Source organism: Oryx dammah, unplaced genomic scaffold, assembly GCF_014754425.2.
Source record: "Oryx dammah isolate SB20612 unplaced genomic scaffold, SCBI_Odam_1.1 HiC_scaffold_18, whole genome shotgun sequence".
Taxonomy (NCBI): Eukaryota; Metazoa; Chordata; class Mammalia; order Artiodactyla; family Bovidae; genus Oryx; species Oryx dammah.
Genome location: NW_024070202.1, coordinates 102,855,133 through 102,880,408, shown reverse-complemented (window position 1 = coordinate 102,880,408; position 25,276 = coordinate 102,855,133). Strand labels below are relative to the sequence as shown.

General features: G+C 37.3%; 1 protein-coding gene across 1 annotated transcript in view; it reads right to left on the bottom strand.

Annotated features, from left to right (window-relative positions):
* Positions 1-342: 342 nt before the first annotated feature.
* Positions 343-25,276, bottom strand: part of UBN2 (ubinuclein 2) — a 57,138-nt gene continuing 32,204 nt past the window's right edge. The window contains exons 8-17 of the mRNA XM_040259968.1: positions 21,165-21,294; positions 19,021-19,139; positions 18,437-18,550; positions 17,703-17,846; positions 16,935-16,985; positions 14,727-14,769; positions 8,987-10,537; positions 2,835-3,066; positions 2,306-2,395; positions 343-533 (exon numbers count right to left, since the gene is read on the bottom strand). Coding sequence (XP_040115902.1) covers positions 484-533; positions 2,306-2,395; positions 2,835-3,066; positions 8,987-10,537; positions 14,727-14,769; positions 16,935-16,985; positions 17,703-17,846; positions 18,437-18,550; positions 19,021-19,139; positions 21,165-21,294 — 2,524 coding nt within the window. The 3' untranslated portion in view covers positions 343-483. The remainder of the gene's footprint in view (positions 534-2,305; positions 2,396-2,834; positions 3,067-8,986; positions 10,538-14,726; positions 14,770-16,934; positions 16,986-17,702; positions 17,847-18,436; positions 18,551-19,020; positions 19,140-21,164; positions 21,295-25,276) is intronic.

Below are 25,276 nucleotides of genomic sequence, written 5' to 3'. Positions count from 1 at the left end.
TTTTGTGGCAAATTTGCTGCATAGTCCACTCAGACATGACCATTACTCCTGACAAACTGGCCTAATTTGGGGTATACTGCCTTTTATTATGCAACTATGTCTACAAGTGTTCAGATCCAACCCCCAGGATGGATGGAGTTTACCCAAATCCTCAATTTCCTTTTTCCTGCCCAGGGAAAAATCAAATTTGTATTTCTGTGGGTTTGACAACTGAGTCTCTTTCAAGTCAGTTAATATGGTAACTTTGTCTTTCTTTAGAAGAGACTAAAGGTCACACTTAACTTTGCACAAAAGCATTTCTTCCTCCTGCACCTGGCTTTACTCAAGTAATGTTTCCTTTTCTTTTTCCTCCTCACCACAGTGCTTGGGACGAGAGAATGTAAACATCGACAGAACAGCAGCCCTAAGACCACACGAGTACTTTCCCATCAGGTAGGTTCCAACAGCCAGCCAAGTGTGCCATCTCCTTTGTTTACTGGGAAGTCACTGAGATTTCCGTGGTAACTTAGTGTCCCCTTTACTTTGGCCTCCATCTGAGAAAAGAGGTGTTTAATCAGTATGGGTCAGCATGTCATAAAAAATAAAAGCATATGAAGCAAAACATACAATTAACTTCTAATTTTCACGTGGATGACGACATTGCTAGAAAGATAACCTTTAGTACCTTACATGTTACAGCACAGAGAAGTTGAGATATAAAGAAGAATGATTCTCTTATCTCAATATGACTATGGTTTAATTGGTTTCCAGTGTCCTACAAATACTATTTCAATAAGTATTTGTTATCTACCTTATAGTCAACTGTGTCAAATGCTGCGAGGATTATAAAGAAACGTAAAAACACAATCAGTCCCCCTCCTTCAAGGAACTTATCACATTTTTTGATTCCCTTAGAAAACAAGGTCAACTTCAAGGTCGACTTCATTTTCATGCAGGTGAAAACTTCTTGCCATGACATAGCAGTTAATAACTCTAAATTATTTATGTAAATGATTGGACCACACTGGGAGTGAAAATTCCAGCTGCATCTTTTAGTCCTAACCTGGCAAACGTAAAAGGTAGGAAAGTCTGCTATGGGAAGAATGATTTTTCTAGTTTTACATATGGCTATGAAAGTTATACTGGGAAAATGCTAATCACTCTACTTAAACTGGACAAGAGCAGGACTGGGTGACTTCGAGGGCCAAAAAAAAATGTAGAAAATCTCTTATCATTTGTTGCCTTGTCAAGGAAAATTAAGCTCCACCAGGCCTGAATATTCTTGCCTGGAGAATCCCATGAACAGAAGAGTCTGGCAGGCTACAGTCCATAGGGTCACAAAGAGTCGGACACGACTGAGCGACTCACACTTTGTTCCCACACTGGCAAAACTGTGGCCTTGTGTTCATTCTCTCAAGGAGTTAGTCTGGGGCAGCTTAACACTTGGGTGTCTTAGAGCATTTACTACAACCTACTGCCTCAAGATTGCTCTGAAGCTCCCATTTCCACTTTGTGGTCAGCTGTAAACTTGCTCAACAACCATTTTAAATGCAGTGGCCAAAAAGAACAGTGAGGCCCTAGTCAGCTTTCAAAGTTAAGAGAGCAGCTGAGCTGCTCAAAGATGCTGAAAATGGCCCTCAGAATAGTTTCAGCATTTTACTGGAGTCAGCTGCTGATGAGAGCGAGAATCTGGAGGCAAGGGTTGGGTGCAGTGTCCACTGTCCAACTCCAGATCTCAGAGAATCTAGCTGGGCTGCAAGTATATAACACAGACAGTCTGAAATCACATTAGTTTAATCAGGGCTAAGACACAGAGAAGAGTGACAGTTAAGAATACAGGCCATGGAGTCAGACTTCCTGGATTTGGATCTCAGATTAAACACTTATTATCCCATCAACTTGGGCAAGTTGCTTACCTCTGATTCCATTTCCTGATGTGTAAAATGGGGACTGTGATCTCATTCACAGGTTTATTGTAAGGATTAAATTAGCTAATATGTGTGTCACAAGACTATCTGGCACTTTGGAAAATTTCCATAAAGGTCAAGTGTGATTAACTATTGGACATGATTTTTGTATCCTGTCTTATGAATCCTATTCTTTGTCCTCATTCCCATATAACAAACACCTTCAAAAAGGCTCTCTGCACATGTAACAAAAGATCTCCTTTACTTGTTTCCTTTCTCTGAAAAGGTGTTTGTTGCCGATGAGGATTTACTCATATGAAAATTACTTTTTCCAATCTTTGTCATTCTCTCACATTGTTTAATATATTGGTAAATCTGTATAAATATTAGATAGAGGAAGAAACAGGGGGCTCTCTTACCATTAAATGTTTGCTGTACATGTGTAGGCAGAGGTGCGTGGGAAAGCGCTGCTGCGTGCTGAGCTCCTGGCTGTAAACCCTTTAGTAAATCTAGGGGAAGAACACACTTGTCAGTGATATTCTTCAAATTAAGACCTGAGCCCTCTTAGATACAAAAATGAAAATAATTTATCCAATCCAAGCACAGACCTCGACTTTAAAGGTTTTTTTAAACTAGAGCACATACATTATGTGTATAAATATAAATGTGCATGCAAATAACCCAGGAAATCTGACTTTCTCTTACTGTAAATTTCATTAAGATAGAAGTATGGAATAGCCAGTTCACTTTAGAACCTATAAAAAAATTTCAGAGTCCAGTAATTCCACTTATTTTATATATACACAAGAAATAAACTGGATTTCTTTTAAAAAGAAATTCTATAATCTCCATTAACTCCAACTGGACTGCTCTCAATTAGTACAAATTTGTGAGGTTTCCTGTTCTGTCAAGACTAGGCAGCTATGTAAGAAAAAGAGCCCCACTTACTCTGAGTTAGGCTATGGTGGAAAGCGGCTGAGGTAGATCCCGAGGTGGTTGTCACTCCAGCTGTGTCCGTTCCAAAGCCAAGTAGCTCCAAGGGAAACTGGAAGGGCATGGTCACTGGAACAAGGCCACCCAGCATCCCAAAAGGAGTCACATTTTGATTTGTTACAGACAAAGGTGATGTCATGAGAGTCAGAGGTGAGGCATTAGCCAATAATGATGCTCCTGCTGTGGACTGCAGAAACCAGGGGTCAAAATACATAAGAAATCAAGTCTTTAACCTGAATTGATTTATTTTACTTAATATCCTCATGGACGTGAGACTGTGTCTTACGTCTACTCTAACAGAAACTCTGGGAGACAGAAATGAAGGCTGAAGTGTAAATTACATTTCAATGAGTGACCAATACTGGCTTTGGAAATACTTCTACGTAGCTCTTGAGCACCAGTTAAGCTTCCTTAACTGTTACTGCAATGTCTACATTAACACCCATTCCTCTCAATTTCTAAACTTGGATTTCCACTTTTGCTCTTACCTCTACATCTGACACAGGGAATTAATTCCATATAATTTCAATTCGGTCTCTGATCTGTAATTTAACTGTCTTTCTGGGCACAATCTCTGCAGCTTCTGTTCTAGACTATTACTCTCTCAGATCCCTCAACTTGATACCCTGTACCTTCATCGTTAACGGCCATCCGTGTTTTCCTCTTCAAAAGCTTTATCTGCCTCTTCCTCAAAAGCTAACCACCTGACATACGCCATGAATACTACCCCTGCAGAACTTTCTGTCACAGATGTCAACCAAGAACTGCACGTTCTCTGCATTTCCTCTGCTTTTGCATATACAGAGACCGCTGACTTATCTTAAAACCAACCGTCTTACAACCAACCATTAATCCTGGCTCTTCCCTAACCCCTAGCAACAACCTGACTTATGTATCTTTCTTTTATTATCAAATTTATTGAATGGCAGCCTTCATTTTCCACACTATCTCATCTCTTCTTAACCCCTGAAAGCTGATTTTCAATTCCACTACATTTCTGAACTCAGACTCCTAAGGCAAAAGGTAAATTACAGAGTGTTTTGACACTCCCCAACTTGGGCTTTGATGCCATCGTTATGAAGAAAAACACTTCGAAACATGCCAGCACTGATAAGCTTTCACTGAGAAATTACTGAAATATACTCTATAAAGCTATTTTAGTTCTTTGAACAATTTGCTATACAGCAAGTAAACATTTTTTTCCATTCCGACTTTTTTTTTTGTGTACTTAATAAAGATTATAACCAAAATTTCTCAGTATCAGATATTATTACCTACTATATCTGCAACTGTGAGTTTTCTTTTATAGCCTTATTTTATCAACTCCAAATTTCTGTGGTAAAAAATTTTTACAGTTCTAAGTTTGGTCAAGAAAACTGAATTCTCTGAATATTTGTTAATAATAAGCATTAGCAACTGTTACTTTTATTTTGTATACTGATGATTTCTACCAGTAAACATTATTAATAAAGGGCTGGTCATTTTATTTCTCAGTTAATCTATAGGAAAAATGTAGGTGATTTTCCCATGCAAAAATGCCACATCATCTCACGTATTTATACACTCAATGGTCCCCACCACTGCTGAACGAAAAAATGAAGAACATTCTTAAAAAGCTTTCTAAAACTGTTTTTTCACTAGTTCTCCAGTTGCCTTCCCTTACCTCCTTTATTTATGTCTCAAATTTGTACCTACAATTCTGACCTCTCACCTCAGTTGCAATCCTGTTTAGCTAATGGTTTAGTGAAGAATTCCACTTGGATATCTACCTCACCAAATTGATATGCTCAGAACTGAACTTATCATCTGTTACAATCATTTCTCTCCCATATATGTTAGCTGCAAAGATCCGCAGTTTCAATTCTTTCCCACCACTCCTACCTTAGTTTTTACACAACACAAAATGAAAAACAAAATGATCTCATATTCAACATATCCTTTTTTTTTTTTAAATCACAACTTTCTCCCACATTTAAGTGCAAATCTTTATCAATTTACGCTTGGACTTAACTGTTTTTCTTATTTGTCAGTCGTTCCCCTCTACTGTGCCAACCATATTAAAAATGGGTGATTTAGGAAAAAATTACTAACTTAGAAACAACAGTGGTTTGAAGCAAAAAAAAAAAAAAGGATCAGTATCAAGAGTTTTCTCTTCTTTTTCAACAACATTCTACTACAGTCTCAGGATAATATGGGGAACACACTCTAAAACCGTGTTCCCCAAGTGGAGCCCTCCTGGTGAGGAACATTAAATACTGCTAATAAGGAAAACTCTTATGCTTTTCTGGAGTAGGTTCACTGAAGCATTAAAGCTGACAGAAAATGTAAATTAGGGGAACTTCCAAAATTAAGTTATGTGTATTAGCAAAAGAAAAAAATGGTACCAGGCCCTAACTGTCTGACATTTTATACTTATAAAAACCTTCCATATCCACTTTTGTTTATAAAACTAAAATGAAACACTAGAGTATCTAAATGTTACATCACAGTTATAATTTTCTCTCACAGAAGATGGAGACCTTTTAAAAGCGAGGTATCCCATTGTTGGTATTATTCAGAAACATTACAGGAGAAGCTATCAACATGAAGCAGGCAAACAGTTCAGGATAATGCCCCATAATCAGAAATATTTTCCATGACCTCCACATTTCATCTCCAGGGGAAAATAAAGGAACACCTTGCTCTTTGTGGTGGGCATTAGATTTCTTTTTAAGGACATGTTTCATTTTGGTGAGTACATCTGCCCCCCACACTCTCTATAACACCCAGAGTGATTTTTTGAAATGTGTATCAGACCGTATCACTCCCCTCCAACGGCTTCCCACTGAACACAAAGTAAACGCCCAAGTCCTTACTGTAGCCCCAAGGTCCTCAATCACATGGTTTAGAGTTGTTTTTCGACCTGTCACCTCCCCATCTTTCCCAACCATCCAGCCCTGTCAGGCTCTTTCCTATCTCAGTGTCTTCACATCTACCTTCCCTTTCTTGCCTGGGCTGTTTGCTCTTCTCTCCAAAAGGCTTGGTCCTAGTCATTCAATTATCAGCTCAAACGTTGCCTCTTCCAAGAGGCCTTCTCCATCTCCCTTAGCATGTTAGCAGCAATCACACTTTATCATATTATTGTTTTTATTTTTATAGCACAAAATATTTTTAAATACTGTGTTTTGCTTATTTTCGTCCTAGAATATATGCCCCATGAGAGGGGGCATGATCTTGACTCATCCCAATTTCCCCAGCACCTAGAAGAGTGCCTGGCACATATTAAACACTTAGTAAATATTTGCTTAATGAATTATTTTGGAAATTATAGAGTGGCAAAGACTGGATTCACAGAAAATCAACAAGCTGAACGGCAAGAAAGAACAGGAAAGCCTTCGGTGCAAGTTATTAAATAAAAAGCAGGTAGAGATTAATCTGAACCTAGAAAGACTTTAACTTTGGTTAACCTCAGGACCTGTCATTTTCACATCTGCACACAGCTAAAGACATCTTTCAGAGGCAAGTGGAATATTTTATAGACATAGATAGGAAATCTGTTTTTCGTGTTGGCTAGCTTTAGAAAGACAGGATCTAGGGGCCACAAGGTAGCGGATAAGACATCAATAAGATGTTGTGTTAGAAAAGAGAACAAAAGTTAGGAATAACCTTATTCAATTACTGATCTTTTCTTCAGTCAAACCAATAAGAAAGACAAAAAGGATCAGATACGAGGCAGGAACATTAAGGTCTCCAAATTATAAAGCCATTTTGGAGAGGAACAAATCAGAAGAAAGGAGTTACATTTTAGAAACACAAATTTTGCCATGTAGGTTCCTTGATAAGAAACTAACTGGTAAACAATAAACCAAATTGTTCTTTTGGGATAAATGATCAAATGTAGGAAGTTTTCCAGGGGGGTAGAAAAAAACCAGAACTGATAGATTCTGGAGATGACAAAAGATAGAGGGAGATTTAACTTTAAAGAAAACAAAGTTAAAGAAAAAAACAAGCAAATTTTAACTCCAGGAAACAAGCCCAAAATTTATGATTGAAACCACAGATCACAATAGTTAGCTCAACATAGACAATCTTTTACAAAGTCACAGATTTAACCAAAAGTTGTCATTTTAGTCTCTGAAGAGAATGGGAGAAGTATAAGACAGTTAAAAGCCTTATTTATCACAATGAGAAGCTGAAAGATAACACTAAAAGAGACTTCCATTCATTCTTATTTTTAAAAAACACAAGAGAAAAAGCTAACAGTTAAAAGTAGTTGACAATAGGAAGGAGGATATGGGCCATGGAACTGTCACTTTGGTTATGATTCTCTCACATCAACTTAAAGATTGATTTCAAAAAAGTCAACATTTTAACAAAGATAATAAAATAAGAATGTAGACTAACTCCTAGACCTTAGTTATAACTTAAATTTTAACATACGATCCCTAGGGGGTTTTTTTGGGCTATTTTCTTATTTCTGATAAAAGCAAAATCATATGGATAAAATATCTATAAATCCTAGATTTCAATTAATGAAGTATCAGTTAATGGAATTTTGTTCTATATTAGAATTTTAGAATTCATTCATTCCTAAGCCTATAGTAGAGGAAGAGTGATGGTCTGGGGTTTAGGTGTACATTGAATACCAACACTTAGCTTGTACTGAACAGCAGGAAATCTCTCTGATACCACGCGGAAACTTACTTCATTAGATGTTCCTATTCCACGTAAATAAGATGCAGTACAAAGTCAGAGCACTTTCTTAGACACCAGAGTTTCACAAATAAGTCATTTTTCAAAGAATAACTGAGAAGCTAAGAAATAACATCATAAAATGCTATTTTTAAAAAAGCTTATGAAACATACTATTATATAAAATCTACTTTCTTGAAGAGTCTAAAAAAAGTATCTGGAAAACATCAACACTGGTGAGATGATACATGACTTTTCTTTCTTTTTTAAATTTTTTCTGAATTTTACCAACCGTGAACATGGATTATGTTTCAAGGGAGGGGGGAAAAAATTAAAGAAACCAAATGAGTAAAGTGAAGAACAAATATGAAAAAGCCTCAGAATACAAATAAGTGGTAGATAGATGAAAATAGTAACAGAAAAGATGACATGAAAGGCAGAGAGATGAAATATATGAGCAACAGAGCTCTCAAAAACCTAGGCAAATGGATCAGAAACGATAATCAGGCCCATAACACAATAAAATATTCTTGAGCTGAAAAAAATGGGTGGGTCAGAGACTGAAAGAAGTTCCTATTTTCTAGGCACAAAATTAATGAAAACTATCTAGATAAATCTAGCCATTATCTGGGAACACTTGATTTTCAAGGAAAAAGATAAAATGTGATTAGCATTTAGGCAGAGAAAACATGTTACTTATAAGGGAACAAAAAGTCAGAATGGCCTCAAACGTTTTTATAACCTTAAATAGTGAGGGTCAATGGAGCAGTCTTTATAAAATCTGGAGTGAGACAGTTAGTGACCCAAGAAGTCTGCTCTATTCAAGTGTGACAGAAATCATCAGGTATATAAGTGCTGAAGTAGAACAACTTTCACATTAGCCTTTTCGAAAAGAGTCCTTGAATTAGGTACTCCTGTGAACTGAGAGAGAAATTTAAATGAAAAACTCATGAATGGGGAAAGTATGGTATTAACAGACTACTGATACTAATTTGACAGACAATTATATATGAACAACTGCAAAATTTATAAAAAATAATAACTTTATTCAAAAAGACACAGTTAAAGGAAAAAAATAATATGAATGTATAAATTTGATTTAAAAGATTATGAAAGTCGACAGGAGAAAGGGACCAGGACGGGGAAAGGAAGAGACAAGCGAAGGTATGTTAAAATCATAAGTGACTTTTTTGTTCTGGACTTTGATAAGATACAGTTTTAAATTGTGTTTTTCAAAAATTTTGAAAGCAAGCATGTGATAAAAAAAAAAACACACCCCAACAAAAATTGTGTCCCCAAGATTATCCATCACTGTGATGTCAACATCCATAAGTTATAAATTATAAACAACTGACACATTATAATAAGATCATTAAATTGACAGAGAGATTACACTACTTTCCGCTTTATCACGTAAGTGCATCTGACATACGTACCTGCACACTGGCTGTTGCCGCTGAAGACCCTGAGGCAGAGGATGGTCTCTGTGGAGTAGACAACGGTTTAGTAGCACCCTGTGTTCCACTTCCTGTTCCCCCAGACAGACTAGTCCTATTAGCTCCGCTTGAGTTAAGGTTGCTACCTCTGCTGGCAGGTACATTCATTGCAATTCCACTCAAGCTATTCTTCCCAACAGTTCCAGTGGATGGTGAATTTGTTAGCTTTGAAGGGGCCTGAAGATTTTTTGTAGACGGAAGGCCTGAAGTGCGATTCAAGGGCAATAAATTCAAGGTGGGAGACTGTCTGCTGATGTTCATTCCACTGGGCTGTTTATGGACTGGGTTGTTACTGCTCGAGTGGCTACTCTGGGCCACTAGTGCATTTGGACTGGAAGAACTTGGGGATACAGTAGGTTTGGGCGTTGGGTTGGATTTAGAAATAAGTTTAGTTGATACTGAAGGCTTAGCTGACTGAGAGGGCTTGGGTGAGGCAGAAGGCTTAGGTGAGGGCAAGGGTTTAGGAGACGTGGCGGGTTTTGGAGATGAGGCAAGTTTTGGGGATGCAGCCATTGAGAAGGGGGACTTGAAACCCTGCGTGGAGATTTGTGACACCATCGCCTTGGCTAAATAGTTAGTGGAGGTAGTGGTGCTAGGTACTGTCCTAGAAACCAGGGAGTGGGACCCTTGAGAACCATTTCCAGGTGGGGGTGTAGATAAGGGAAGGCGGTACATAAGTGGCTTGTCTGAAGTCTTAGTAAGTGGGGATGAACAGGAAAGCTGGGGATTATTACTTAACTTCACCACTGGGTTGGTCTGTGATTTACTAATAGTCGCTTGTAATGGAGACACATAGTTCTGCTGGACAGCTGAATGCTGGTGCACCTTTGTTACTTGTGTTAAAGGAGAAGCATCTTGGGCCTCTGATGTTCCCAGAGTATGAGAAGAGGCAGCAACTTGGGCTTGGGAAGAGGAGGAGACATGGGTCTGTGAAGAGGAAGAAGCATGAATCTGGCTTGACCTCTGCAGTCCTTGCTGAAGCAGCCTGGCTGGCAAAGGTTCTAAGGAAACTTTTGGGTTCTGAATTGAAGAACCAGCAATAAGGCCTGAAGAGATGCCAGTATGAGCTAAATCCTGGGGTTTCTTTGGTACTGGCCCCGTGTGGCCAGCAATGAGACTCGACGAATGTGCAGTCTGAGTAGAATCTAGTTTTTTGGGCGTAGCCAGTGGCAGTTTACTCATGATACTTGCTAATTTTTCTTCTCTCAGTCCTGGACGAGGTTTTGCAGTTGGCATACTTATCCTTGAGCCAGCTGGAGGGCCCTTGTTCCCATTGTTGATAACAGCTAAAGCTTCAGAAACAAGATCCAGAGCAGGTGGATGAAAGGAAAGTTCTTCATCTAGTGAGTCATCAAGGCAGATGGTCTCCTGCACTGGCGTGGAGCCAGAACTGGTAGAGGCCACGGCTGATGTGCTAGAGCTCGTTGAAGGACCACCAACTGAAGCCACCGAGGATGCAGGAGTTTTCTGGTCCTTTTTTGGACTACACTCCTAGCATAAGAAGCATTATATTGGAAAAATAAAAACAATTAATCAAAATTTACACAGTATTAGTTTTTAAAAGGATTAGAATTTTCATAATTAAAATTCTACAAGTCCCTTTGCCTTTATCTTAGGATTTTACCCATCTTATGTAGTATAGTTTGCTATGATACAGACCATCACTCCCTGCTTCCTTGCATTTTGGCCTCTTTGTATGCCTGTCTTACAGCTACCTACAGACAGTACATAAAGAAACCAGTACATCAAACTGGTAGATGATTCAATTCAAGCACATTTAAATTATGTTTTCTATTCATTATGGTAGAAGTCATTCATAATTTATTTCATATATATTCACTATGAGCAAGGTACTATGCTAAGAAAACAAGAGTATTAGAAATTAAAACTCTAAACACCTAGGAGAGAATTAAGAATTTAACCTTAAAATTCAAGGAAGAGATAGAATTAAAGCAGTTTAAAATACTTAAAGAGCAAAAGCATTAAAAAAGTATCTTTCTCAAGAAAAATATGAAGTACTTGACATTTTATTTTTATAATTAAGAAAGAAAACTACAAAAATCATTTCAAAGTTTCAATTAGTTTTTCAAAAAGAGACAAATCCAAATAAAACCAAAGCCTTATATATTAATTTATACCACCACAGCACTTACCTTAACTATAGTGGGGAAAGCATGGAGAAATAGAGTCTCTACCATCTACCTTCTAAGGTATTATGATAACAATAAATAGGAATAGTAAATCCTTATTTCTCTTAAGAATGCCACTGCACTCTAGCTTTCTCAGCAATTTCTCTAAAACTTCTAAACAGCCCTGAATGAAAGCCTCAGTGCCTTTTAGCAGTCGGAAGTGTACCTACGTTAAGGTCAAGACTGTCTGCTAAGATGAAGTGCAGGTGAGACACGATGGCACTGCCACACCATCCAGTGAAAACCCCATCACTACAGAGAGGACAGAAACTGAGAGCGAGGGAGGGCATCAAAGTACTATCGGTAGTGTTACCAGTATAAAATTGCCATTTTAAAGTAACTTCGTTATTTTTTCTTTATAAAAATAACATTTAATCCATCCAAGAGTACTGTGTAGATTTATACTGGCCAATTGTTTAGGATATATATTTGAGTGGAAAAAACAGGTTATTCCTTTTATATAAAATGTTAATTCAATCTGAATAAATGAATGACTGGATGGGCAGATGGATCCGGAAGGAAGGAGGAGAGGCAAGCACAGAGATCCAGAAGAAAGGAGGGCAGATGTGTACCAGAAAGTAAGAAGCTTTTTTCCCTCTGTGTGAGCAGAAATTTCAGGATACTTTTACTTTCCTCCTTCACTTTTCTATATTGTTTGCATTTTCTCCTGTAAGCATTCCTTGTATTACCTTTATAATTGAAATAGGTATTGAAGGGGCATTAAAACAGAAAAGAAAAATCAGAATACGGTTTTTTCCATCTGGGGAAAAGGAAAAGGTAAATTCATCACAAAGATGAATGAAACAGAACTTCCCTGGTGGTTCAGCAGTTAAGAATCTGCCTGCCAATGCAGAGGACAGGGGTTTGATCCCTGGCCTGGGAAGATCTGACCCGTCTTGGGGGCAACTAAGCCCATGCCCTACAACTACTGGCATTAACTACTGAGCCCTTGTGCCTGGAGCCTGTGCTCTGCAATGAGAATCCAGAGCAATGAAAAGCCCGCATACCGCAATGAAGAGTAACCCCCACTCAAAGCTACTGGAGAAAGCCCGTGCACAGCAACAAAGACCCAGAGCAGCCAAAAATAAATTTTAAAAAATCTTTTTTAAGATGAACACAACAGATAATCCCACTGTACCATCCCAACACACTCGTTATCAGAGTTCTGGTAAATTTAATTGTATGTTTAAATAGATGTACCAAAATTTAACCAACTCTTTACGGTGGGTATTAGGAGTTCTAAGTCAAATGTCAAAACAAAGCATGAACCAACAGATTTAATCAAATACTGGCTCAATATTATTTGGATTAGAAGTTAAAAGTAGGTTAACCAAGAAAAAGACTACTTAATCTGTATTCAAAAAGCCTCTAACACTATTAAGTTAAAGAAGACCACAGAGTAGCAAATACAGATCTTCTGCCCATAACCTCACAAGCAAAGAAACTCTATTCAAAGAGTGAAAGCTATGGGAAAAGTCTGAAATCTAAAAGGTGTGGGCTTTCATTACAATTTTTTTTTTTACAATTTTAATTTCAAATGATTATAGTTTTCACTTCTAGAGGTTTATTTGTTTTTTTCCATACAGCCTACAAAAAAACTCAAACTTTTTGGCCAACTCAATACTTGGTTCAACTGTGCCTTGTTCATTTTGACGTTTTTTGCCCCCCCTTCTACATTTTAAAATATTAAATAAGTTACTTTATGTTCTAAACATAATAAATCCATCACTTGCTGTTCTCAGGGATACAATTCTATTGGTCGTCTCTGCTGACCCACTCATAGGAATACTTCCTCACAACATTTCCTCACATATCTCGTATTTTCAGATGTCTGACACAGTATATATAGTGGCTAGGATTTGGTGCTTTCACCATCACAATCTAGGTTTGTTTCCCAATTAGGGAAACCTTTCTTTGGGCTTCCCCAGTAGCTCAGCTGGTAAATAATCCGCCTGCAATGCAGGAGACCCCGGTCTGATTCTTGGGTCTGGAAGTTCCCCTGGAGAAGGGATAGGCTACCCACTTCAGTATTTTTGGGCTTCCCTGGTGGCTCAGATGCCAAAGAATCTGCCTGTAATGTGGGAGACCTGGGTTTGATCCCTGGGTTGGGAAGATTTCCTGGAGGAGGGCACAGCAATACACTCCAGTATTCTTGCCTGGAGAATCCCCCTGGACAGAGGAGCCTAGCAGGCTACAGTCCATGGGATGGCAAAGAGTGGGATATGACTCAGCAACTAAGCACATATGTAATAAGCCTTTGAGGTCTGGGATGAAGGTACGTTATTCCAGAAAGAATGTGATTTGCCAGTGCCTGGATTAATACTAATCTAATTCAAAAGCAGAGACATTACTTTGCCGACTAAGGTCCGTCTAGTCAAGGCTATGGTTTTTCCTGTGGTCATGTATGGATGTGAGAGTTGGACTGTGAAGAAGGCTGAGCGCCCAAGAATTGATGCTTTTGAACTGTGGTGTTGGAGAAGACTCTTGAGAGTCCCTTGGACTGCAAGGAGATCTAACCAGTCCATTCTGAAGGAGATCAACCCTGGGATTTCTTTGGAAGGAATGATGCTGAAGCTGAAACTCCAGTACTTTGGCCACCTCATGAGAAGAGTTGACTCATTGGAAAAGACTCTGATGCTGGGAGGGATTGGGGGCAGGAGGAGAAAGGGATGACCGAGGATGAGATGGCTGGATGGCATCACGGACTCGATGGACATGAGTCTGAGTGAACTCCGGGAGATGGTGATGAACAGGGAGGCCTGGTGTGCTGCGATTCACGGGGTTGCAAAGAGTCGGACACGACTAAGCGACTGAACTGAACTGAACAACTTTTGTTATTTTCTTAGCTTGAGGTTTTCCCAGATCACGCAGGTTGTATAAACTAATCCACGGAAAATTTTCAGGAAAGACTTTCTTTCCCTAATTCAGAACCAAGGCCAAAACACACAAATTTCTTAATCTTTCTAGTGGTGAATGGATTTCTTTTCTAGTCCTTTTACTAAAAATGTCATCCTCTGAGAGTCCCAGGTTTATGGAGAGCTTCATTCCAATTCCCAATCTATTTAAGTCTAAGAAAATCTTATCAGCTGTGCTTTGAAAGGTGATAGAAATCAGCAAATGTATCTAAGGCAACTGAAGTTTCAGTGACAGATTAATTTTCTGGCAGCTCCTCCTTTGTTTTGAGACAGGAATTTTACTCATTCAAGATCCCAGCCATGCTTTTAAATGCTATTTGTCATATTAATATTTTATCCAATATTTTTAAGTAGTACTAAGCCTTAGAATTCAACTAATGCATGTAAACTTCCCAGTGCCACAGTCATCTATTCTCCCAAATACAATGGTTCCAGGATTTTTACAATGCTTAAAAATACCCATCTTAAGAGAACAGCACCTAAATCTATGCTAACTGCCATATAACCTTTTCATCAAAAGAATGTATTTGAATAGTCACCAACTATCACTAACTAAAGATTTGGTTCAATACTTACCTTCACTTTGGGTTTAGGTGCAGGAATCACCTTTTTCTTTGCCCTAAGAGAAAAGATTAAAAAGGAGGTTATCTCAATAGCAGTTAAGTCACTTATTAGGAAATTGTAACACATAATCTTGTATGTAAGTATTCAGTTTATATGTGAATATACACCAATATTTTTACTAATTTCAAGTCCTCAGTTAACTACAATAAAGGTCAAACCATTAGTAAAATGTAGATAAAATTTTTTTAATTAAATATAATTATTAAAAATAAAAATTAAAACTCAAAACAGGCTAACAAAGCTGCCCAAAGGAGACATATTTCAAAGAATTGGTAGGAATTTGTAATTATTTATAGAAAAGAACTTCAAGGAACTTCAAGCTCAAATGAAACCATGCTAAGAGGTTATAAATGAGATACTATTTAAAAAACAAAACAAAACAAAAAATCCTCAAGTTTTTTTAAGAAAGTTATTTTTAACATAACAGTTCAAATAAAAAATTTCAAAGCTGACAGAAAAAGGGCAATAAAAAATGCCATGGAAGCTTAGGACATCTGTGAAGCAGTGTGAAAAAGTGAAAAGATTAAAACCTCTTAAGGGTTCTTTAGCACAAGAAAGTGCTCACATGTTTGCTGAATAAATAAAGGGTTGTAAAGCTAAAATTGTCTGAATATTTCTCAACACTGTCTGAATATTTCTACTTCACTAAGTTAAATTAACAAATGTCTCAATTAAAATTTTACAGTCAATCTACAACTTCATTAAGGCAACAGTAATATTCATGACTTCCAGGCCTATATTATCACACAGATTCCTACTTTCTGATACAAAACAAAACAAAAAGTTAGCCATAATAATGAGGCTACTAAAAAAAAAAAAAAGACAAACTGAGGGAAAGGATCTATGCAAAACTTGTTGTAGAATTAAAGAAATAAATTATTTCTATACTTGAATTGTAATGGGATTCTAGGACTATAGGGAAATTAAAGGCCTGGAATACTGACACAAATACACATAAATGCATAAAAAAATACATTTACACTGACCCTGCGATATGTAAACCACCTGCAAAAAAGTAAACCTATAACATATAAAACCAAACTACTCCAAATTTATACCCAAAAAACACAAAAATAGCAAGATCTGAAAACCAAAGCCAACTTCAATATATCTCCGATAGTATACTAACAAAGTGTTCTTCCTAAAAGCTGTAAAAAAAATTCTATCTACTACAACTATATATAAGGAGAGGGGGAATTTTGTAATACTACCCAGATTGTTATCCAGACCTCTTAGTGGAGTACTGAACTAGAGTTGTTCAGTAATTTCTCAGTGACCTGCTAATTTTATATTTTATTAACCCTTAACACTACACTTCTAGGCTACAGAGAAGGAGCCTTAAGTTGTAATTAAAAATAGAATCCCTGTCAAGATAACCAGTAGAGTGAAGTTGCTCAGTCGTGTCTGACTCTTTGCGACCCCATGGACTGTAGCCTACAATGCTCCTCCGTCCATGAGATTTTCCAGGCAAGAGTACTGGAGTGGGTTGCTATTTCCTTCTCCAGAGGATCTTCCCAACCCAGGGATCAAACCTGGGTCTCCCGCATTGTAGGCAGATGCTTTACCATCTGAGCCACCAGGGAAGTCTTTTAACAAAAATATAACCACAGAAAAAACCTGCCTTTTTACTAGAGACCATTCTTTAGTAATTATATCACGAATGAAAAGATACACTTTGGGAAAGAGGGAAGGACATGAAGAGTACATTAATCTTGTGGAATAAAACACTCCTCAAGGCAAGGCTAGGTAGGATATATACAGAACTGTAGTGGAAAGCAGGAGGCTAACAGATTACCTTTGTAGATGGTCATTAAGAGGAAAAGAAAAAGGATACAAAAGAACTGGAGGGCAGACTGTCTAGGAACAAAGGAAACCACTGAAGCCTTCCTATTTAAATGGCTTCTCACCACCAGATTTCAAGCCAATATATTACATTATGGATTCAAATTTTTAGAGACCAGCCTGAGAAGTTTTTAAATAGAGAAATGTGTCCTTAGGTCTAGAGAGTCAACAGTTAAGATGATTTTTTTTTAAAGCTGTGTTAAGACAGATTGTATGTTTAAGTCCTATTTTGCCTAGCATTTAATGAATATTTTGTTTTCTAAATATCATAATGTGAATAAAAATAAATGAAGAAATCTGGGGTCTGCATTTACTCACGGAGCAGAAGTAAGATGATTATGTACACTCCGACTTTCCTTAAAAAGCATTCTGGAAAAATTAAAAAAGCACAGTTATTTTTCCATAGCAGACAATAACAGGATAATCATTTTGTCATTTTAATCATTTGATACTCAATAGGCTACTACTTGCTATTTACCAAATAAAGACTTACAATGGTACAGTAAATTCAATAACCTATATTATGCAAAATTCTATATTACCTCTTTATTTAAATCTTTTAACAGATTTCTGTTGATTTAAGATGAACACTTTAGGATGACAGGTTGAGACAACCAGGCCTATTGATTTAACATTCTATATTTAACTCTTTAAACTGAGCTGCCCTTAGTTTTTGAAATACCACTCTACACTGACTATATTTTCAATAGAACTAAGGCTGTGCCTCTTTTTCTGCAATCTAAATCTTATATTCAGTTACTTATCTTAAAGATACCCATATAAAGTCCCTGTTCCCAAAGTTCATAACCTTCTTCCCCCCTCCCTTTTTCTCTATTAGGAAGATTTAGGTGTAAAGAAGAAAAAGTGGTCGGTTAAAGAGAATCACTTCTATGTTTCTCTCTATGTCCATATGACTTTTTTCTTTTAAGTGAATGAAGCTTTCAGAGTAGGCATCATCTGAGATGAGTTACAGAATGTTAAACACGCTAGGTTCTTAGGAAAATGAATGTAATGTGTGTGTATATATGTGTCTTTAACAACAGCAATAAGAGAGTAAAATAAAGTCTAGGATGTCACATTTCTTACCTTGCCTGCATCCAGCCCTTAGGCCACAATGGTTTCACCTCTGTCTCCATAAAGGATTTAAGATAATCCTCAGCAGACTGGCTTTTATTTGGCTCTAACTCATAGCATCCCAATTTGATCTCAACAAGGTTACATAACAAAGTTCTAAACAGATTAAAAATATATATTTATATATAAATCTGACTGCAAACTGTAGAAAATTAAGCTTGAAACAGATGTTTTAAAAAGCACACAAATCTGACAGCAATAATAAAGAATATTATCTGAAGAATTCAGAGGATGACATGAAGATAAATAATTTCTAACATACATCATTCAGTGCACTATAGCCAAATCCCCAGTATGAGATAATTCCCTTTGGTACCTTTAATCCAGGTACCAAAGTTTAAAAGGGGTAGTCCTACAACTAAACCCTCTACTCAGAGTACAGAAATACTGGTAAGAAAGATGACACGTTACACAAACACACTGAGTACTTCACCTCTGAAACCAGTATGACTTACTCAGTAAGATTAGTTTATGAAAAGCACTATATGAAAATAAAAGTGACAGAACTCTATGGATATTAGAACTAAATTAATTTCTCTTGAATAAAATTTTCCTACACACTAACTTTTGGTTGCTTCTAATCGAGTTTTCCATTTACTATAGAGTCTTTTTTAATGAGAAACTGTAAACACTGTACTTCTGCATTATCTATTTGGTTGAAAGTGAAGGTTTTCATTAAACCTTACCTAATGGTGTCATCCCAGTGGAATTTCTTCCTTGGTCCTATCACACGTTTCCCTGGTTTCTCCTCGTCATCTTCCTCGGACCCATTTTTTTCTCGTTCTTCATCTGTATGAAACCTAAAAATGGAAAACACTTTATGCAGCAAAGTGTTAACCCAACATTGCTATAATATGCTCCTTGGATACTTGTTGAATTGCTTCAAAGACAGGGTAAATAAGGAATTTAACTTTCCACATAATACTTTGAATTTGAAGTGCATTATATAGCACTTGTAAATAAGGTCTTCAAATTCTAATATAAAGGCATGAACACTTATCTTTTGTATCTAACTGCAACCAGTCAAGTAGGTCAACCCGTAAAATGTCTTACCAGTGTCAGCTCTAGCTTTGATCACACTCATACACAACATCAAAAGATCTTTTGCCTTTTACCCCAAAGCAACTGAGTGGGAAGTGATTGACCATTTAGAAAATATTCAATTATACCACTCTAGTGGTTTAGGTGGATTTCTACTTAAGACCAATCCCTAACAGCAACAACTATTTCTCAAGTGCAAAAGCCAGTCCAATTAAAAAGAGGTACATACTTGGCACACTTAGCCTGATTACGAGCCTGGCAGTCCTCCTGGTATTTAAATAGCTGTTCAGGCATGACATTGCTGACAGCCAGTTTCAGCTTTTGCAGAGGTTCTCTTAAACGATCATCCTGAGGGAAAAAAAACTAAAAGTTTTTTCAAGCATATTTACATAGCCTATTTTGTAAGCAGATCCTCAAAAGATGAAATCTGGGTTTTAGATATTGATCACACAATAGCATACTCAAATACAGACATTTCTTCTACAACGCTGACTTCTCATAATGTACACTAGATATAAAATTAGGATAATCATACTTCTCAGAAAGCCAAATAGAGTCCCAGTTTTTGCCTGTTCAGTTCAGTTCAGTTTAGTCGATCAGTCATGTCCGACTCTTTGCGACCCCATGAACCACAGCACACCAGGCCTCCCTGTCCATCACCTACTCCCGGAGTCCACCCAAACCCATGTCCACCGAGTTGATGATGCCATTCAACCATCTCATCCTCTGCCGTCCCCTTCTCCTCCTGCCCTCAATCTTTCTCAGCATCAGGGTCTTTTCAAATGAGTCAGCTCTTCGCATCAGGTGGCCAAAGTACTGGTGTTTCAGCTTCAACATCAGTCTTTCCAATGAACACTCAGGACTGATCTCCTTTAGGATGGACTGGTTGGATCCCCTTGCAGTCCAAGGGACTCTTAAGAGTCTTCTCCAACACCACAGTTCAAAAGCATCAATTCTTCGGTGCTCAGCTTTCTTCACAGTCCAACTCTCACGTCCATACATGACTATAGGAAAAACCATAGCCTCGACTAGACGGACCTTTGTTGGCAAAGTAATGTCTCTGCTTTTTAATATGCTGTCTAGGTTGATCATAACTTTCCTTCCATTTGCCTGTTGCCTCAGCATAATTAATAGTGTTCAATTACATTCTTAAAAATACTCCATGTTTGGGCAGTAAATTATATGGACACTTTAACTGTAATAAAATGATTAAATAGACACCAAAATCTAATAAAAATAAAACACAAATATTACTAAGAAGCATTTTACTTACTTCATGTATACCAATTAATACTGTCGCACACAGGACAGTGTTTGCTATAAAATACCATTCTTAAAAATGCAAATCCAGCATCATGGTTTCTCAATGATCTTAAGAATTATATAGCTGAGACTATCTACCTGGGAAAACATCAAGTATCCATCGACAGTTAAATGAATAAATTAACTGAAATATATTCATACAATGGAACACTGTACACACAGCAGTAAAAATGGAGTCCCACTACACGTAAAGACAGATAAACCTGAAATGCATAATCTTGAGTGTAAATAAGCAAGCTAAAGAAGAAAACAGATACTCTTTCTCCATTTATATGAAGCTCAAAAACATGCGAACCACACAATATGTTTAGGGATACAAAGGTACATAATTATACCACATGAAGAAAAGCAAGGGTTAGATAAATGTCTTCTTCCATAGCTAACATTCCACAGTCCAGGAAATCTGAGACCTAGAATAAATTTCATTTGTTCATTAACCTGCTTGAACTGAGAAAGAACTATAGTTTCTCAATTCAAAAGAACCATTTTATTAATGGAAGTATACAACCTGTAACAGAATTCCATGTCAAAAGCAGAATTAGGGTCGAAAGGATGGAAAGGACTTGGATCTGGCCCAATGTATGGAAGAACTTCCTGATATTGTAATGAAACACTTAGAGGGGTTGTAGTGGAAAAGAACCTAGCAAAACACGGATGATTACAATGAATAACCTTTGAGTTCACATGCAACCCTGTGATTCTTTCCATTGGTCTTCATGCCTATGTGAGTAAGTATATCTATATACGTCCATTTCGGGAATAAGAAATTGACTGACACATGTCAGATTACTTGTTGAGGATAAAGTTGTGTTAGCTGTGGAATGAAGTTATTTACCTCATCCAGGAAGCATAAGAAAACATTATTTCTCATTGAAACTTATCAACTGTTGAAAAGCAATTGGATCCCAGGCCTTAAAAAGAACATTCTATGGTTATTACATATATATACTATGACGATACAGCAATTAATATGCAAAAGCAGCAAACAGAAACCAGTCTCTTTACAGGTTCTAAAACAGCAGATGCAGTTATTATTGTTCCTCTTCTTACCTGGACATTGAGATGTAACTTCTTCAGACGTTTTACCAGTGTTTCTTTATTGCATGGCACGAAAGCTTCAAGGTGGGAGTAGACACCACTACGAATGACAGGGCCTAATTCCTGCAGCTGTAACTCAATGCTGACCAAAAACAATAACAAATATGTAGTAGAGAATTTCTTTTAAGTAGTAACAAACAGGCAAGGAGACAAAGGCAGATTCTTTTCTCATTTTATACTTCCCTGATTTCCCAGACAGCATTGTTCAAGTAAAAAAATAAAAAAAAAAACACATAAATAACTATGCTATAAAAAAATTTCAATGAATCTAGTTTAAGAGTAGAATTTATAACCCTAAACAAGATGGCAAATAATTTGCTTTCTTATTTTAAGTATAGCCATTTACAATATTGTGTTAGTTTCAGTTATACAGGAAAGTGATTTAGTTTTATATATATACTTTTTTCAGATTCTTTTCCACTATAGGTTATTATGAGATATTTAATATAGTCCCCTGTGCTATACAGTATCTTTATCTATTTTATATATCATCATCATGTTAGTCACTCAATTGTGTCTGACTCTTTGCAACTCCATAGACTGTAACCTGCCAGGCAAAGAATTCTCCTTGGGATTATAGCCAGCAAGGCATGGAATTCTCCAGGCAAGAATACCGGAGTAGGTAGCCATTCCTTTCTCCAGGAGATAATCCCAATCCAGTGACTGAACCCAGGTCTCCTGCACTGCAAGCATATTCTTTACCATACAGCAGTGTGTATCTGTTAATCCCTAAATTCCTGGAAACTCTCTGGCAGTCCAGTGGTTAGAACTCCATGCTTCCACTGCAGGGGGCAAAAGTTTGACCCCTGACCGGGGCCCTAACATCCCGCGAGCCACACAACATGGCCAGAAAAAAAGTCCTTAACTCCTAATTTATTTCCCTTCCGTGCAGATAATTTGGGGGGGGGTATCTTTTATTTTTAATTGGAGGATAACTGCTTTACAACGTTATGTTGGTTTCTGCTGTACAACACCACCACGTGAATCAGCTATAACCAAATAACTTCCTAATGATAGGGACACAGTCTCCATCTTTGCACAAAGCACAGGAACTCCACTATTAACCAAAAACTCATTTCATCAAAGAGATTTCATAATTCTCCTCACCACCCTGCAGCCGCTATACTAGAGTTACAATTTCCGTAAGTTCTCAGAGTAAATTTTCCTTAAAGGTGTTTGAAAAAATTACAGATTCAGAAGAGGCTACACACACAGATTGTTTTATCCATCTTTTATTGGCCTTACTGTGCCTCCACTGAACAAGCTAGGTATTTATTAGTGTACTCAATATATTCTACTTCTCCAGTTCCTAAAGGGTATTTAGCCAAATAGTTGCTTAAAAAAAAAAAGATTTTGTAACAGCCACCATATTCTTAGCAGGACAGGTCTATAATAAACAGGTGAGACTTCTTTAAGATGGAAGACATTATATCTGGCAGCTGCTACTGTAGAAAGGTGAGAACAGATGTCAATTTGAAGGCCAAGACCAAACTGGGGCCCTTGGTAGCAAATTATGTGCAAATCATCATGTTCTTCTATAGGAGAAGATGCTGACAGACTTAAATACTTTCATAAATGTAGGTGCATCCAAAGATTCAATTAACAGTTTTGGAGAAAAAAAGAAACCAGAAAGCCTGCTAGATCAAATGTACCTAACACTTACAATATACACTGCAATTTCAGAAACAATGAAACGTGGAAAACTAACTATATGCCTTAGAATGGACAGTGTAAAATTTTCAGTATTAGAGAAGCCAACCCAATAAAGAAATAAATGAGCAGAAGTTTAAGACCTACCAGAGCCAGAGGGTCAAACGCAGAAGTACATATGGAAGATAAGCACTATGGTCATGAGTTCTGTGTATAAACGTTTGGCTAAATAATGTGGTTAGTACTTATTAAAAGTCTAGACTCTGAGTAGGAGGCATTTTAGGCTTGTCCCATTATAAAAAGTTAGTTAAAGCTGAAAATAAAACAGAAACTCCAAATAGAAAGAGATTCCAAGTAAGAACACATTAAATCAATGACCTACTTATAAAAATTAGTGGTTTCCAAAGAGGGGGCAACTCAGAAACTGGAAGCACTGACTCTGCTCCCAAGCCCCTATTAGGGAAAAATTAGAGAAAAGGATTAACCCTAGAGGTTACTGACTATACTGGTTTATCCCAAATAGATAAAAATTCATATCTGAGAGCAGTTTAAGTACACATCCCTCACATATATACTTTAATATTTTTTTCTAAGAATTCCAATCTTTTAGTATATGCTGCTGCTAAGTCACTTCAGTCGTGTCCAATTCTGTGCAACCCCATAGACGGCAGCCCACCAGGCTCCCCCGTCCCTGGGATTCTCCAGGCAAGAACACTGGAGTGGGTTGTCATTTCCTTCTCCGAGGCATGAAAGTGAAAAGTGAAAGTGAAGTCGCTTAGTCGTGTCTGACTCTTAGCAACCCAGTGGACTGCAGCCCATCAGGCTCCAACGTCCATGGGATTTTCCAGGCAAGAGTACTGGAGTAGGGTGCCATTGCCTTCTCCGCTTTTAGTATATGGGGATGACTAAAATTTATCTGAAAAAATTTATGCAAATACTACCCCCAAATAATCGTGTATCATATGCCCTTAGACAATCAACTCAGTACAGAGAAATAAAGGATGTTTGTTCAGAAAAGTGTAAGAAGATAAGAGAGCATAAGAAAGTTACTAAAAGGAAAAAAATTCAAAGCCTGAACACTAAGGCTTGTAGAATTACAGGCACACTCTCTGTGAAATAAAAAAATAAACAGGCTCAAAAAAAGACTAGAGGATTTGTTTTTAAACAGACATGGCAGGAATTAACAGAGAAGCCTGTTAACAGAATACTGGTAACTGGTATTCTGCTTACTTGAGATGTTATGTCCCAAGTATGACCTTTTGATTCTCAAAGAGAGAAAAAGAGTTGTCCCCTTAATAGAAGAGTAAAATAAAAAAAGACTGTCTCAGTCACAGGAAAAAGACCTAATCTAGTAAACTTGGGCTATTAGGTAAAAAGAAAAAGAGCTAGTCAGATCCCTGATCCTGGAATCTGGCGCAGCTCTGATGAGTAATGGTTACACTGGTTATTGAATTTAAGGTTTAGAGGAAAGCTAGGTAAAAGGAGGTGGCACTGACAGGAAGCATCTGCAAGCAAACTGAGTAAATCTGAAAACCCCTGGCTAAAATAAATAATAGGAACAAGAAATTCCTCGGTCTCCATGCTAGCAGCATACTAGGTTATGTGTTTTATGAGTCCATGGGACCAAAAAGATTTTTTTAAGTACTTCAGGAAAAAGAGAGAATGCATTAATTAAAATAGTTATCAAATCCAGTAAACCAACTCATCTTTTATATCTCATGAGAAACTATCTCCATTATACATTTAAAAGACAGGAATCACAGTATTGGAAACATTGCCTCATTTCTGTATATATGATGCTACTAAACCACCAAAAGTAGGCATATATTATTTTCATCAGAAAGGAATTTACTGCTTTCCCCAGGACCACTTCTCTTTTGCCCATTCCTGCCTGTAGCCAATTATATACTCAATTTCTGGAACCATGGTCAAAATTTATAAGCCAACAGGTTTATAAATACAGCTTAGTTGACCACAATCTTAGAACCTGCAATTTCATTAACATCAAATTCTACCTAAGGGTGAAGATCACCACTAATTTAAATACTGTTTGTATCATACACCAGCTTTTACCCTTTCCTTTCCAATTGAACATCTGTCTTCTCTACATTGCCTCCATCCTATCCCATAACAACAATTCTTCGTTAACCCATCTACTTTCCATTTGGATATAAAATGTTTGTGTGAATTTCAATGTAAACAATCAGAGATGTCTCAAAAAGATATCTTCACATAACATGACAAAGATTGCATTTAAACGTAGGATAACATTCAACCCATACAGTGGTCACTTGCTCTGGCGGTTTTCACATTGGAAGCTTTGATTATCGTAAGGGGTCACTGTACACAGACACATAGTTTTGCTAAGAAACTTAATCACACGTTGTGAGACCGAAAGGAAAGAGCTAAGGCCT